The following is a 15,657-nucleotide window of genomic DNA, read 5'->3' as shown; positions in this document are numbered from 1 at the left end:
TGCCATTTGTCATGAGATTCCTTCAAGATCTCAAACTTTTCCTTGGCTTTGAGACCTGCATTGTTTCTATCAAGCTAATCAAGCATTATTTAATAAATAAATGCCCAAGTGTTTAGTCCTCAAGGTTTCTCTCTCATCACTAGGTTGTGAAATAACCATCAGGGGACTCTGGCTCAATTTGCTGTTTTCTCCCCAGAGACCATAATTTACTGGTTAAACAATCCCCTGGTGACAAGAAAGAAGCAGTGTACATTCCTGAACATTGAGGAGTCCAGCTCCTGGTTAAAAATCCTGGCCTCATCACAGGCATTACAAAGACTCTACCTGGCAGGCCTCACAGGGAAGCTGCCCTCCCCGTGCCAGCCTGTGTGCACAGACCATGCATCGCAGTTTCTGAAGGGAGTTGCAGTCAAGAACTCAGGCGCCCCTCCCCGGTCAAGTTCTTCCCATATTTACATTCCTAGCCCCTGCGACTTCATTCCTAGGTCTTCTTATCTGAGGCCTTGGTCAGAGGTCTTCTTCAGGTGTCTCTGCCAAGGCCTCCTTACGGGGGAAGGAGGGAGAAACCTTGAAGACACTTTATCCCACTCTGACTCAGTACCCAGTACTTCTCCACTTCTGGCCTTCCACCTCACCGCACCCGTACCCCAGAGTCCATAAAACTAAGAGAGTCTTTTGTTGGGGCTCCCTCAGCAGTGAGACAACTCCCATGTCTGTGCTGCTCCACCTGACCCTCCACTGGTGCACCTGTCCGTGGGGGAAAATGGAATAGGGGGAGTCAGCATTTTCTCTGGTTTTAGACTCTGGCTTACACCACCAAGTGAGCCATTAAAGGCTTAACTCTTTCATTTTCGGTTTGTTGCTTTAATTGACTATTCTGACACCTGGCAGCTCAGTACACTCTCAGCTCAGCTGAGTGCCTGACAAACATCACTTAACCCCACAGAGTGACTGATGGAGGCCTTAGAAAGACTCCAGTTCTGTGATTCTCATGGGTTCCAGACAGCCTGCATCATAATCACCTGGTACTCTTGTAAATAATAAAAAAAATAACTTTACTCTTGTAAAGTTCCTGAGTCCCACCACACTTGCTGAACCAAAATATCTGAGGGTAGGACATGATTTTATGTTTATAATAAAAAACTGTCTATGTTATAGCTAAAATAATAAGAGTTGGAAGAGAGAATGCAAACATATAACTAATTAAGACAATCAGAAATCTTTTCAAATCATGGAGTCAGAATAGGGCGTAACAGAAGTTACGCATTAAACTATCTTCTACTACCAAGGACCTGGGTGACCTTAAAGCAAGTCACTTCATCTCCCTGGGCCTGAGCTGACTCATCTATAAGATGAGAGGGTTGAGGGTGACAACCTCCAGAATTCCTTGCTATTCAGACCTCCTATCTGCCCAATGTCATAAATACCTTGTTGTAGATCTTGTTTCCACGCCGGCCATCCCACATTCAGGAATAACTAACTAGCTGAGCATAAATGGCTATTTTCTCAGTGTAGAAACCAGGTCTGTCCTATAAAGCACTTTTATTGAAATTCTTGCTTCCTTCCAGTCTTTTAAAGGGAGTTTTAGGTAAAAGCCTCTTATCAAGGTGGTCAATAGGCAACATACCAACCTCCCATTCAGACCATCAGTGTGAACAGGTGTGTTATGGAGGTTGGGATGAAGTGTACTATGGAAGCATAAGGCAGGGTCTTGATAGTGATAATTAAACACAAAGGATAGACTTTCTATATTGCTATAGTAGAGCGTTTATTTTATATTTAGTTGCAAGTTTCATTGTTTTTTATTTTCTTTTACTTATTCTTTGCAAAATATTTAAGGAGGCTTCATTGTCATGCAATTAGAAAAATTAAGCCAATTTTCCTAACAAAGTTCTTCTTCATTCATGTGATTGCATTTCGTAAATGAAAAGGAGCTTCTAACAATAGTGCATCTCGTTGCTGACAACCTTCCTTTGTTAATGAGTGCTCAACAGCATCCACAATAATTAAATTTTTTAATACTGCATTGGGTTGCTAATCAAGGATATGTTTATAGAAAATAAGGGTTATGGAATTAAACGTTGAAGTGAAGCATTGCTTCTAATTAGAAGAGTGTAGGGAAAGAAATCTGAAGACAAAATTCTAAAGTGAAAAAGTCTTAGAGGCTACCTGGTTCAGCCTCTAATCACATCAAAGTGAGCCTGGATGTGGAAGATTTTCTAACCTGGAGACTTTCCAACACTTCACAACCCAATGAGTCAAGGATTTTTTTAATGGGATTTATGTAGAGGTTTCATGCAGCATTGAAAGTCCATTGCCCTTTCTCCAGCCTTTAATGAAAACAGGAGATTGGTTCATGTTTGTTTAATGCCTCCAAAGGTGGGAGGGGATTCAATATTTCACTTCAAAATCTTTGTTCTTTATTACAAATTATTGATTCCTTTGCACTCTCTTCAGAAGACAGGTTATTTTCTGCCATCTTTCCTAGATATTCTCACTACATAATAATGGTGCCATGGGCATTTATCTAAGCAGTTCCTGTCTTTATTAGTGTGCATGTATATATATGTATATATGTATCCCTTAGCGTGTGTGTATATATATATATATATATATATATATATCTCCAGGATATGCTTATTAAGTACCCTAATGGGGATCTTCCCAATCACAGCTGGATGAGGTTGTAGGAAAACACAGTTTTAAAGTAACTCTTTATTGTAGCTGTTTCTCAAAATTTGGCTAAGATAACTACCAGCATTAAAACTGCCTGGGATACTTGTTAAAAATGTGGATTCCTAGGCCAAATACCAGAAACTTCTGGATCTGAGTTGCTGGCAATAGGACTTAGGAATCTGTATACTAAATAAACTCTCAAGGTTTATGCAGAATAAGGTGATTATTATATATGCTGGTGTCCAAGAAACTCTCTTCTAAGGAAGGAAAGTATTCCTCTCTATATATTTGAGCCATAAGCCATTCTTTCTTCTTCCCTCTCCTCTTCGCAATCCCCAGTGCTCCAGCTGTGTAATATTTACTGTGTCATAGTAAGTAGTCTGCTTGTGACAGGAGCCTTTGATGAGGAACTCATAGACAGATGAGAGCTATGATGTTCCTTTATGAGCCCCCATCTTCTGACCCCCCCTCTCTTTGAGGGGATGATGGGCTGGCATTCAATGTTTCCTCTTCTTTACAGGGCAATGGGAGGTAGTGTAGTGTAGTTGCTGGTGGCACAGGTTTTGGGGTCAGATAGACCTCATTTTGAATCTCTTTGTGGGATCTTGGTTATATTTCTCAACCTCTCTAAGCCTCAGTTTCATTTATTAAATGCAACTCTTAATTTCTATGTCACAAGGATGTTGTAAGGATTAGTATTGTTTATAAAGAGGTTAGCACAGTGCCTGGTCGTAGTAAGAACATGATGAATACTGAATGTTATTATTCTTGATAAATTTAGCCCCGAGTTCTTCTTCATTCTCCACAGTTGTTTCTTGAGGAGTGGCACATGGTTAAATGATCCTTCTAACCTTGACCATCTAGGGACACTTCTAGACATTCCAGCATTCAGATTTTCTGAACTAATCATCTCGGTATAGACAATTGAATAGAGTTCAGAAAATTGTCCATGTGAGAACAGACATCTCAATAATCTCTATGTACTTTGGCAGGAAGTATATAAATGTTAAGATAGGTTGTGTTCATCTTACTGATGATTGAATCAAAATGAAAGGAATTAAATTCTTAATATGCACCAGGGATATCGTAGACTCTTAATGTCTCTTAAATCATGAACAGTGTGAGAATCTTATGGAACCTACAAAGCACTGCCCAGGAAAATGCCATACACACACTCACAAACAATTCTGCATCTAGTTTCAGAGAAGTTCATGGACCCCTGGAAACTCATCCATGTATTTCATAGCAATCCATGGAGCCCCTGCTTTATAAACAGTTCATTAGAAATTAACTAAGGTTAATGAGGCTAGACCATTCTCAGATCATTTTCTCCTTGTACAGAAAAAGGTTTGAAATTTTAAAAATCAGAGATTGCAATTTTGAAATTTCAGTTTTTATATGAAATTAACATTACATCTGTTGAGCTAGATTTATACTATACTGGCCACTAGACAAGGATGGGCTAGACTTGGCTAATTACATTTACATACATCTAATAGGTTTTAGGTAGAGAAGACAAAATTTTAAGGATGGTTTTCTTTTAATAACTCCCCAGAGCTAAAAGCTTATATCCTAAAATCATGAACATCATAAGCCTGTCTCACCACCTGTATGCAACTGCTCATCTTCATAGGACCTTATTTTCTTCCTCTCTGGACCTCTCACCACCAACCTCCACAATTCCATGTTGGATGATCTATGTATGCTGACACCTTCCATTACAAATTGGAGAATCTTCTAAAGGGAAGAGGTTTGAAAAAGATGGTCTGATCTGACCCCTCCGTTTTATAGATGGTAAATTGAGCTCTCATTTGGGGATTAACTTGCCTAAGGTCACACAGCTGGAGTTATATGCCTAGAACCTGAAGCCAGGTGTTCCATGCTCTTTTTACGGCTTCGAAATTTTTCCTCAAATATGGTTTGAATCGGCTGATGCCAGTCTTAGCTTGTGTTCATAGACTTTGCCCTCTGTCCATCCTCTTCCTGTTACAAGTGAACTCAGATCCTGAACATAGCTCTTCTGTTTGGCCCAAGAGCTTCAACTTTCCCTCTGTTTCTGATCGAGCACCTGGATGTTCTCTTCACTTACCAGACATCTTCCCAGCCCCCCCAAGTAGGTAGACTCTTGGTGTGAGCCTTGCTAGGCCTGTCTTTCTTAGCCACTGTGGCCGTCTCATAGCTGAGATACCAGGGACTAAGCCGCAACTCCACAGGTGGCCCCAGGGCTCTTGGAGCTGTGCTGGACTCTCCTGGACACAGAGTCAGAAACTTCAGGGCTTTCCCAGCTGTGGCACAGGCCATGGTGTTCTACTCTTCTGCTACTTGAACCTCCTCTGCTGAACATGACACAAGGGCACTGTTTTGTCCTCTCTCTGGAGAATATGGATGTTCTTCTAGGATAACCTCCTTATTAGGAAGGATAACAGTAATTTACAAGTTCAGTCGCTTCCTCTATCATGCAAGCATAGCTCTTGACTTGACATTTAATGACTTCTCACCACACAAAATCAGAAAGCAGAAATGAAGACAAATAAAAAGCTGTGAATATACAGTGTGAGACAGATATTTTCCTCTGTATTAAGTGTTAGACTATTGGGTAACTATTATGAGGGGAAAAAATGTTATTACATCCCTTTTTAACATCATACAGTAAAATACATGCCAGGGGGATTTAGAACTTAAATATGGTAAAGGAACCATAATAAAAGACATGTAAATAAATGTTTATCTAATTTTGCGTTGTAAAGATTTTTCTGAGCGTAAAAGCAAAGGAAAAAGCCTTAAAGAAAGAGACTGACAAATATAACTGTGTACACATTAACTTCAGAACATTAAAAATTGTGTAAATAAAACTAAAAGGTAAATGTCAAACTAACCAAGCACGAATAGCTTTTCTAAACTAAGCCCATAAAACAAAATCAAGGTCACAACTAAGTAATCACAGATGATAAATGGCCAAAGAATATAAAATATTGAGCTAAATTAGTAATGAAATAAAAGCCTATAAAGACGAGATACCATTTTCACCCATCAAAATAGCAAACATTTCAAAAGCTAATAAAAGTAGCTTTGATAAGTGTTTAGGAAAGTGGCACTTTCACACATACACTGCTGGTGGGAATATAAAATGGTACAGTCTCTCTGGACAGAAACTTGTCAATATGTATCAAAATCATTAACACATGCATGGCCTTTGACCCAGAAATTCTAATTGTGGGTGTTTATTTAGCCTGAGGAAATTATCAGAGATGATAACCAATATTTATGGACAAGAGTGCTCATCTAAGCATGATTAGATGATTTTAATAAAATTTGCATTATATAATAGACACTACAAAAAGATAAAAATCCTGTTTTTAATTTTCACATCCCCTGATGTGTTATATCAGCTCCAGGGCTGGGCTTATATAATCTGAAAAAAAGGATGTTTTATAAACTCGTTGTTCCTAATACTGCCCACAAGAAATTATCTGGACAAAGTCTTTCCTGGTGGGAATAAACAGAAGTGAGAAGGCCTGGTGTCTGAGTGGGAGGAGGATTGGGAGAAGAGCAGGTTTCTAAAGGTCAGGAAACGTTGATTTAGACATGAGAAAGTGCTCTTAATATATTATAGAGTAGATTCAAACAATTACAAAATAATTTGTATATTAAGATCCCAATTTTATAAGATGTGTGTGCATTAAATCTACATTGAGATCTTAACAGGAAGAGAGCTTATTTTAATTTTTTTTTTGTAGTTTTCTTAGTTTTCTACTGTAACCAGGTATTCAGAAAACAATCCATTTTATTAAAAAGAAGGAGAAGCAGCCTTAGTAAACGTGATTCGAAGCTTTCCACGCCTTACTTTGCTTCCAGGGCCAGAGCGAAGATGCCAGCAGCCAGGGGTGCTGAGGCCGAGGTGCCCGTGTGGGTCTCTGTGCAGTCATTGTGCAGGTCGGCGCTCGTCTAGGTGGCATTGGGGAGGAAAGAAACATGGGAGAACATGTGAGCAGTGTGATCCTGTCCCCGGGGGTTAACCACACGGAGGGCTGCATCTGCTATGATCAGGAAACTCAGCTGATTCGATTCCCCCGCTTCCTCCTTTAAACCCCAGGCGGATGTTTGCCATCTGCTGATATTTTGGTTCACTCTCCTCTATATGCAACTTGTCTATAATTCTGGCATCAGGGTGCCTTTTCTGGGGATGAAGTACTCCCACTATGAATATTTTCTCTTCTGAGATTCCCAACGAAATGCTGTCTGTAAAAAAGGGACTGTTTCGAAATCACTGTGAATCATGCTGGCCCATTAATCATCAGGTCCATTGTGTTTGGTCTGGCATATTTAGAAATTCTGCCTCATGCAAAATTCCCTTTTGCCTTCAGATTGACATTTGACGGCCTCTTCAGCACAAGGATGGAAAGCCATCCTAATTTTGGCCACTTGAACTACTTGCACAAAATTGTTTAGTGTGTAGTTTGCGCTCACTATTGACATAATTTTATGCCTATGAGTTAGTGTCCACACTTGCACTTTGATGAAAATGGTGAGTTTTTGAAATGGAAAGTGTGCTAGACTTAGATCTGGGTTCAAATTCTAAAACTGCTACTTAGTAGATGTGTCCCAGGGGCGAGTCACTTGGTTTCTCCATCTGTAAAGCCAGGTTGACATTTCCTGACTCGTTTTCTGAGGCTAAAGTGAGATCCTGTCTGTGAAAGCATTTTTACACAATATCATTGCATGTAAGGAGTTACCCAGCCTAATTGTAGCTTAATGAAGAGGTTGCCTAGAAGAAAGGAAGAACCCAAAAAGACTTCCAGTCATCTACTTTAAGGACCACAGCGCTGCTGGCTGAATAAGTAGTTGGGCCAAAGGATCGCTAACAAGACACCCGACCAGGCCCCTGCACTATGGTTTTTACCTAAAGACTTCAATGTGTGGGAGGGAGGTGTAAAAAAATAATTTGTTCTATTATCACCTCCTTTGGCTTCCCACTTGTAGTCACTGAATTTCTCAAGTTACAGTGTCTCCGCTCCTCAGAGGCCTGCGGAAGCAAGATTACCCTTTTTACCTGTTGACGCAAGTAAGCCCTCAGAGATGACTGTGCTGTGGAAAAGGTTTGCGTAAAACAAAGGCTATGTTATTGCAACCGTCTCAAATAGAATCCACCAGCTGTCTCTCATATGGCTGATTTACCTAAGGAGGGATCTTTACAAAAATGGAAACTCTTCCTCCTATTTCAGAGCCGAGTAGCTCAGATGAGGGACAGTCTTTGAAATGGTGGCTCCGAAATGCATAACAGGCTATTTTCTGAAAAGCAATTCTGGACCACCCACAGAGGCAACAATAGCCAGGAGCTCTGAACACAAGTGGGGTCCATGTCTGATAGACCCCTTTCAAAGGTATAGTATGCCTGCCATAAAGGACCTCTGGGTAGAACGTCAGTGTCTATTTTTTGAGTAATTAAGGTATGGGCATGAGAGGGGAGCCAGGGCTTTTAAGTTGAGACCCCAGTTTTATACCATCTAAACCAGAGTAGGTTGCAGAAAAAAGCAGAGTTACAGAATAGTGATCCTGTATGAAGAAGGTAGTTCTGACAATTTTGTTGAGATGCCATTAATATGAATTTTAAAAACATTCCACAGTCTAATTATTATGGAGTTCACCCACAGTCTAATTGGATCATGACCTGTTATTTCATTGAGATTAGGATCTACGAACTTTAGCTAGTTGGTTCTTTCTGTGTCAGGAGTTAAATTTGGGGCTTTAAATTTTTAAATTAAAAGTACCTCTCTTGGTTCTCAAAGGCCCCTGTGGCCCATCTTCATCGTGCCCTTGAAGGGAAATCCAATAATTGCCCTTGGCAGTCTGACTCATGGAAGCGAAGACACAGCCAAGCGTGGGCTGGAGATGCTCTCTGAGCATATAACCTTCCCGAGCTGCTTATTTGGATGCTGAGAAGTTCACCTCAGGGGAAATTTGGACTGTTATTTTTCTTCAGGTCGTCCGTTCTTAGGAGACGTAGCTGGTGTATGCTCTGTATTTTTATCATCTGCTAAAGGGCAAGTCAGACCGTATCCCTGATATTAAAGGATCAACAAGTACAAGAGTGATAAAGCCCCTACAACCCTGGAATCTCCTTTAAGGCTGTTTTCAGGGAGCCATCGCACAAACCAAATAGACATTTGGAGTCTCAGCCATTTGTAATGACAGGCTTCTCAGGGCTGAGTTTAAAAATGACAGAGAGGCAACATCATCTTGGCAGAAGCATCATTATGCCTGCACAGAAAACTTTCCAATATATGCCAGGCTTTCAAGTAAGGAAAGCGTGAGTCTCCCCAACTGAGACATCAAGCTTAAGCAAATCAATTTTACCAAAGATACTGACCAAGCGATCCTTTTGAACACAAGCCATGCGCTCCTACCTACGCAGAGAGTTAGACAAAAGCAACATACGATTCTCTGGTCGGTGTAATCGCCGCTGCTGTAGGAGGTGGCCAGCGTGGAGGAGCACTTCTCAGCATACCAGGGGGACAGGCCTTGCTGCGAGGCACTGCTGATGGAGATGGTGTAGATGCTGTCCGTGTACCCATCACAGTCACAGTTATCTCCCTGACGCCCCCCATTCCCGGAAGCCCAGACGAAGATGGAACCCTTTCCTTGTCTCCCCTAAAGGAAAAGCCAGAATAGAATATATCACATCTATTATCATCTATTGTGGGTCACTGTCACACCCCAATAAAATGCCCAACAAACACATGGAGGAAGTTCTCTGAGACAGTTATTCAGAGGAGCCTGTTTCAACTCCAGGGGCTCCAGCAACAATGTTGGAAATCTCACAAGATTGTATATTATAAGCCACTGGGCTCTGGCTCTGCTGTCCTGCTTCATCTGGGCTGTCTCTGGGATGGGGCTGAGCAAGTGCTTTTCTTTATTACGCAGATTCATAATCCGGCCTTTAGCACTCACTCATATTTTTTCACTCTTCCCTTGGCTTATGTCACTACACTTGAATCTTTGAACTTCCTCTCTTTCTTTCTGCTTGAATCTTCTGGCTGACTGATAGAATGACAAAATCAGGCATTATTCAGATCTGCTTTGCAGCTGCATTAAAAGGGACTCTTCAATTGAATAGAACTCGTCAAGGCTACCCTTTCTATGATTTTTCAATTTGCACTCTCCAAAGTTTCTACTTTTGTTTCATCCTGTGCAGAACAAGGCCTCAGACTCCTGGCAAGAATGCAGCAAATCCAAGTCACAGAGCAGCACAACCAAGGCGCAAGTATTCACCAGGCACATGCAGAGTGAGAAGTGGCACGTGCAGAGTGAGAAGTGGCACGTGGCTGTATTTAAGGATGCATTTTCAGAGCATTTAAAAGAATCTGGGTAGTAGTTTACCTAGTGTAAAAATCCAAAAGCAGCAGGAAAATGAGAAAAGGCATACAAGGAGTATTTCTTAAGAAATACTCTAGGAGTAATAAATCTCTTTTGAATGTCAGACCCAAATGGGGAAAACTCTCTTAACCCTTAACTTCCATCCCTTTGAAGAATGATTTGGCTCTCTAAATACACGTCAAATTGTAAGCAGTGACAAGAAATCCACAACCATTTCTTTTCACATAAATGCATTCCCTCCTCATTTCCAAACGGTCAGGTTTCATAGTAGGTGGGTCTGTGTTAAGCATCTCACCTGTTTGACACCATATTCAAAAGCCTTCTGGGCTAATCGGCCGGGCCCTTCCACAGTTTTCCCATCATCGTTTGGGCCCCAACTGGCACTGTAAATATCCACATGTCCAGGATTGAATCCAATTGAACTGGCTTCAATAGCATCAGTCACAATGCCATCCAGCATTCTTATGCCTGCACAGCAAAGCAAACAAACATACACGTAAGTTGATGTCAGCATGTACATGTAAAATGGCACAATGCTGAATCATTTTTTTTAAAGGACTCTCAAAAGAGTCAAAAACAGGGTAACCACTGGATGTCCTAAATGCCAGAGACTCAGCTGCTAAGAACACAGAAGATACAAGTCACTGCCTGCATAAGCTTTCTTATCTGCCCTTTAGAGATAACTATATGCATGTGCAGTGCCCATGGTTTCTGTTGATTACAAAATGTCTCCCCTCCCTCACTACCCCAATAACCTGAAAACGACAAGATAGCTTTCAGAAAGAGGCATCAAGCAGCCCTGCCTCAACACTCCTGCTCCTGACTATACCACGAATGGCTGTGGCCCAGCCTGTGCCGCACAAAGGATTCTGTACAGGAAACCACGCAGCTTGAAAAGATCTACCCACAATAGAAAACTAACAAATAGAGAAAGAACTTTTGTTTCTAAGCACTGATTAAAAATAACCCAGAGGCCATTCTTTTATGTGTTTGCTAAGAAACATTTTCAAGGAACATGCTTCCTTTTCTTCTAAATAATCTCAAGGATGAAATCATTGCCATGGATTTCACTCCTGAGGGAGAATCATTTTTCATCAGGAGAAGGCAGATGTGCTAGCTTTTTGTGCCTTCCAACAGGCTGTCACCCATCATCAGACTCATGGATCCAAGAACAAGGAAGGCAAAAGCAATTTAGACAGATACATGAAGCTACCTGGTTATTCTCAGCTTCAGACTGATAAGGCAATGCAGTACACAGCCTGAGACTTTCACACTATTTTTCACTATGGAGCATAGGTAAAAAGAACATGTAATTGACGTGATTAGTGAAAGTCATATTTATAAAAAGAAAATTGGTTAAAAATGCATTTGGGAAAATAAAATCCCAGCTCTTCTACTGACTAGCTGCATGATCTTGTGCAAACCAGTTAACCTCTCTGTGCCTCAGTTTCTTCATCTATAAAGTGGGGACAATAACAGCTCACATACATTGAAGCTATACTATATGGAACTACCATTCTATCGGCCTTAAATGTATGAACTCATCTATCCTTATGACAACCATTTGAGGTGGGCGCCATAATTCTACCCATTTTACAGGTGGAGAGACTGAAGCCAGAGAGGAAAAGTGACTTGCCCAAGGCCACACAGCTTGAAACTGGGGAGCTGGGACTTGAATCCCAGAAATCTGGCACCCAAATCCATCCTGTTAACTTCCAGGATACACTGCCTATAATGTGTTGTAGGCGCCTAATAAATGAAAAATATTATTTAAAAAATGCATTTGGGGCTAGATCATCAAAGGGTGGAGTAATAAAAAAAAACACCAGTAGACTTGGATTCAGAAGTCTTGTGTTTTAGTGCTACACTGCCACAAACTGTTACCTTGAGAATCTTGTTTCTGATTCGTCCTCTATATTGATGATTCTGTCACAAACTGTAGCTGCTTAGTTCATCATAACTTAAAAAGTGATTTCTTTTTCCAGGTAATTACATAATTTGTCCTTCTGTCTTAATTTTCCTTAAATTAACACTGCACTTTGGCGATGCTAGTATCAAAGGAATTAGTAATAACATTTAAAATCTAAGTATGCTGTTAGTGAGAGATGCATTGTCTATGCCAGGATGTATATATATTTGATTTCTAAAAAGGAATACACAACCGAATTCAAGATATACTTATGAAGAGTTTAAAAGAATTTTACTGTCATTGACATGTTCTACAACTGAACTTTCTTGTGGTTATAGTTTTTAAGAACGAAAGAAACTCGAAGTTTATAGCATAACCATGAAAGCCAATGGCAGGGATAGTGTAAAGAGGAGAGAGTATTGTTATATTCTCTGTGAGCCCCTGCAGATCCCCTCTCCACCTTCTCCACAGGAAAAAGGACTGCACCAGTGGGTTCTCTTCCCTTTCCACTGGGTTCAGCCAACTGAAGATGACAGCAGCAAGAGGTTGGGGGATGAGAGGAGAGTGAGGTACTCATTCCCCTGGATCCTCTCTGCCTAGAACTAACTCTGTTGTTTTGCTCAAGGCCATGGCTCTTGTCCAGTGGATCTCTCTGATGGCCACAGCTTTCTATCTCCAGTTTCTGCTGACCTCTCCTTCCCCCTGCTCCATTACGCCTAAAGGTGGTAACATCTGCCTACACTAATTGGCCCCTCGTTGGTTTCCTTTAACTCTAGTAAATGGTTCCTTTATTAAATTGCCCTGATGGAACCTACCATATGTTTCCCCATAAAGATCCTGACTGAAACAACGAAAAATTCTAAATTCCTGCTATCAAAGATAACCTTTAGCTTAATATAACAAATATGTTTTCTTTTTATTTTTAAAAACTGTTCTTTGCTATGAAATGAAGAACTACAGAATTGGGAGGTAGGGAGAGCCTCCACCTAAATTTACCTCGTCCTTTTGGTCCCTTAGTAAGCACTCAATAGCAAACCCGTCTAAATCAGAACACTGAGAAAATTAGATTTGGCTCAAAAACTATTCAACATTTGCATTTTATTTCCCTACAAAAATGTATAGGCTATTTTCAGCTATCATTTCCTAGGAATCCAGATCCATTGATTTGCTTGCAAGTCACAGTCAAGTTCATAGCAAATTTTGCATGGAGTTCATTTCTTCCTCTGGTTATTGAAAGTCCCCCACCCCACCTCATTTATACCAGGTGATGCAAGACTCAAATTAAAGTGCACAACTACAGGAATGGCCCTCTGCTTTACCTCCGACTTTGGAATTGTATGCAACTCCAACCCCGCACTTGTGATTATTTGCTTGCATGGCAATTTCTCCTGCGCATCTGGTCCCATGTCTGAGGATTAAAAAATAGGAATTATAAAATATAAATGAGGATAAACATTTTCTTTTGCACATGAATCCATGGTACATGAATATATTAAGTTTTTTTCCGCCTTATTGCTGGATTTCTTCTCATCCGTGTTAGATGAAGTATAGATATCAGATGAAGAGCCCAGGTAGTGGAGCCAGAGTATGTGAGTTCAAATTCGAGCTTCTGCCACTAAGTATGGTGTGACCTTGGGGAACTTACTTGTCCTCAAAGGGTTGTGTCATCACACAAGATATTGTATGTAGAACACTTAGAACAGTGGCCAGTAGGTATATAGTAAGAACCTAGGAAATGTTAGTTATGGATACTATTATGAGCAAATCTGACACTTTTGGAAACCTTTTCAAAGAAATGGCTGCTGCATGGTTGAGAAGTGGCTCCTCACTTTCCCCCTAGTGACTTCCTTGAATTAGGCTGTCCTGGGCCAGCCCTAGTAGGATATGATAGAACAGAGACCCCCTCAAGCCTTTTTCCCCTCTTCTAACCATACACCAAACTACAACATCTGAGGGGTTTCTGGTACCAAGAGGAGTTTGAGATTTTAACAAGACACTACAGGCTAATTGGGAAGCTAGGGTGCTCCTGCAACTCTGACTGGGGCCAGAAGCCTAAACAAGACTGGTTTTTCAATTAGACAAAAGGGGTAATTTATGCTTTCAGAGTATTTGGGAGAAAAAAATTCCTTCTCTAAAACACACAAAAGTCCACCATTAAAGCATGAATTCTGAAATTCTGGGGATAATAATTGTCTTTTCTCACCACCCCTCTGACCTCATGAGGGCCAATAAGTCAAGAGAACTTTCACTGTTTATTTCATGACTTTATTCCATTGTGGAAGCACCGAGGAGCAGTGTGAATGCTGTTGCCTTGGAGGAGCCATTGACCAGACATAGGCTGACACAGATGAAAAGAGAGGAAGTGTTAGCTCTGAGCAGCTCTGTCAGCTGGCTACTTTTAGACACTCCTGCACTAGACATCTATTAATTTAGCCCAGCATGGGGCGTAAAAATCCTAAATTGACTGGGCCATTCAAAATGATTCTGTTTTTCACTTATCTTTTTTTCCTAAAGTACCAAAGATGATTTCATGGTCTTTTTCTGTTAAATGATGTTCCTGCTTTTTCATGTTAACCCTGGGTAGGAATCCTAAATCAGAACAACATATAATAATAATTCAAGGTCTTCCCTAATGCAGCAAACATCTACTTCTTTTTTGTTTCCTAGCATTTTCCCCTTTTGGGAAGTGGTCGTTCCTCACTCCTTGTGATCCTCTATCCCTGAGGCTTCTCGTCCCACACAGCTTTCAAGGATTTATACAGATTCCGGGGAAAAGAATTACATTCTTTCTCTTGAGCTTTAGGTTCCCTGTGAACCATGTGGATCTTTATGCCAGGCAAGATTCTCTTGAGAATGAAGCTAAGTAGAGGCAAGCAGCACTAGGAGATGGAAAGAATGGTTGGTGTCCTGGTGGAATATTATCTGAGCTCCTGGATCTTGCAATGCCTGAAGCTAGAGCATCCTTTAGGTGATTTTTTTTTTTTTTAAAAACCCATTTTACTTAATCTTTGAGTTAGGATCTTCATTTGCCACTGAAGGTGTCCTGACCAACACACCCATTCTCTGAGAAATATGTGCACACTGAACACATAGGAAGGACCTTACACTTCTTTGATGGATTGGCCCTCTTTGTCATTGTAGGAGAAATTCAGTTGTCGTCCTCTGGAATGTGCTCCCAAAAGTCACCACCACCTATATTTCTTTATACAGGATGAGACACAGGGCCCGGGACAGAAAAGTCTCCAACCTGAGCCAACAGAATCAACCCATTGGCAAACATCCTCAGCAATGTACCTCGGTCCTAAAAATGATGCAATGTGGCCACCTGTTATTTATCTCTCCTTACATACTGAGGACTATTTTCTTGGAATTTGCAATAGGATCATGGTACAAATAGGGGTTGGTAATTTTTCCTCCTCTTATCCCCACTTCCCAGCTCCACACCTTAAGAAAAAGAGATTTTATCGAAATTGTTCTATGTCATTCTTTATAGACCTACAGCTTTTTTTTCCCTTAAATCAGGTGCTGAGATAAAAGAACGCTCTATTATCTTAGAACAATGGTTGTAAGTGGCGTTTAAACAAATTGATTTTTAAAAAATTATTGCACAAGATAGTTTAAAGACTAATATTGTTCTGGTTAAAATATCTTGTCACACATGTTATTTAACTAGAAAAATAATCTGTACTTGGTGTTGA

At 40.6% G+C, this 15,657-nt stretch overlaps 1 protein-coding gene across 1 annotated transcript in view; it reads right to left on the bottom strand.

Annotated features, from left to right (window-relative positions):
* PCSK1 (proprotein convertase subtilisin/kexin type 1) overlaps positions 1–15,657 on the bottom strand; it is a 45,110-nt gene that overhangs the window by 14,835 nt on the left and 14,618 nt on the right. The window contains exons 6-9 of the mRNA XM_001504608.6: positions 13,279–13,367; positions 10,346–10,518; positions 9,112–9,324; positions 6,521–6,621 (exon numbers count right to left, since the gene is read on the bottom strand). Of these exons, the coding sequence (XP_001504658.1) occupies positions 6,521–6,621; positions 9,112–9,324; positions 10,346–10,518; positions 13,279–13,367 (576 nt within the window). The remainder of the gene's footprint in view (positions 1–6,520; positions 6,622–9,111; positions 9,325–10,345; positions 10,519–13,278; positions 13,368–15,657) is intronic.

The sequence above is a fragment of the Equus caballus genome, chromosome 14 (assembly GCF_041296265.1).
Source record: "Equus caballus isolate H_3958 breed thoroughbred chromosome 14, TB-T2T, whole genome shotgun sequence".
Taxonomy (NCBI): Eukaryota; Metazoa; Chordata; class Mammalia; order Perissodactyla; family Equidae; genus Equus; species Equus caballus.
Note: the sequence above shows the minus strand (reverse complement) of the source record. Positions and strands in the feature narration are given on the sequence as shown.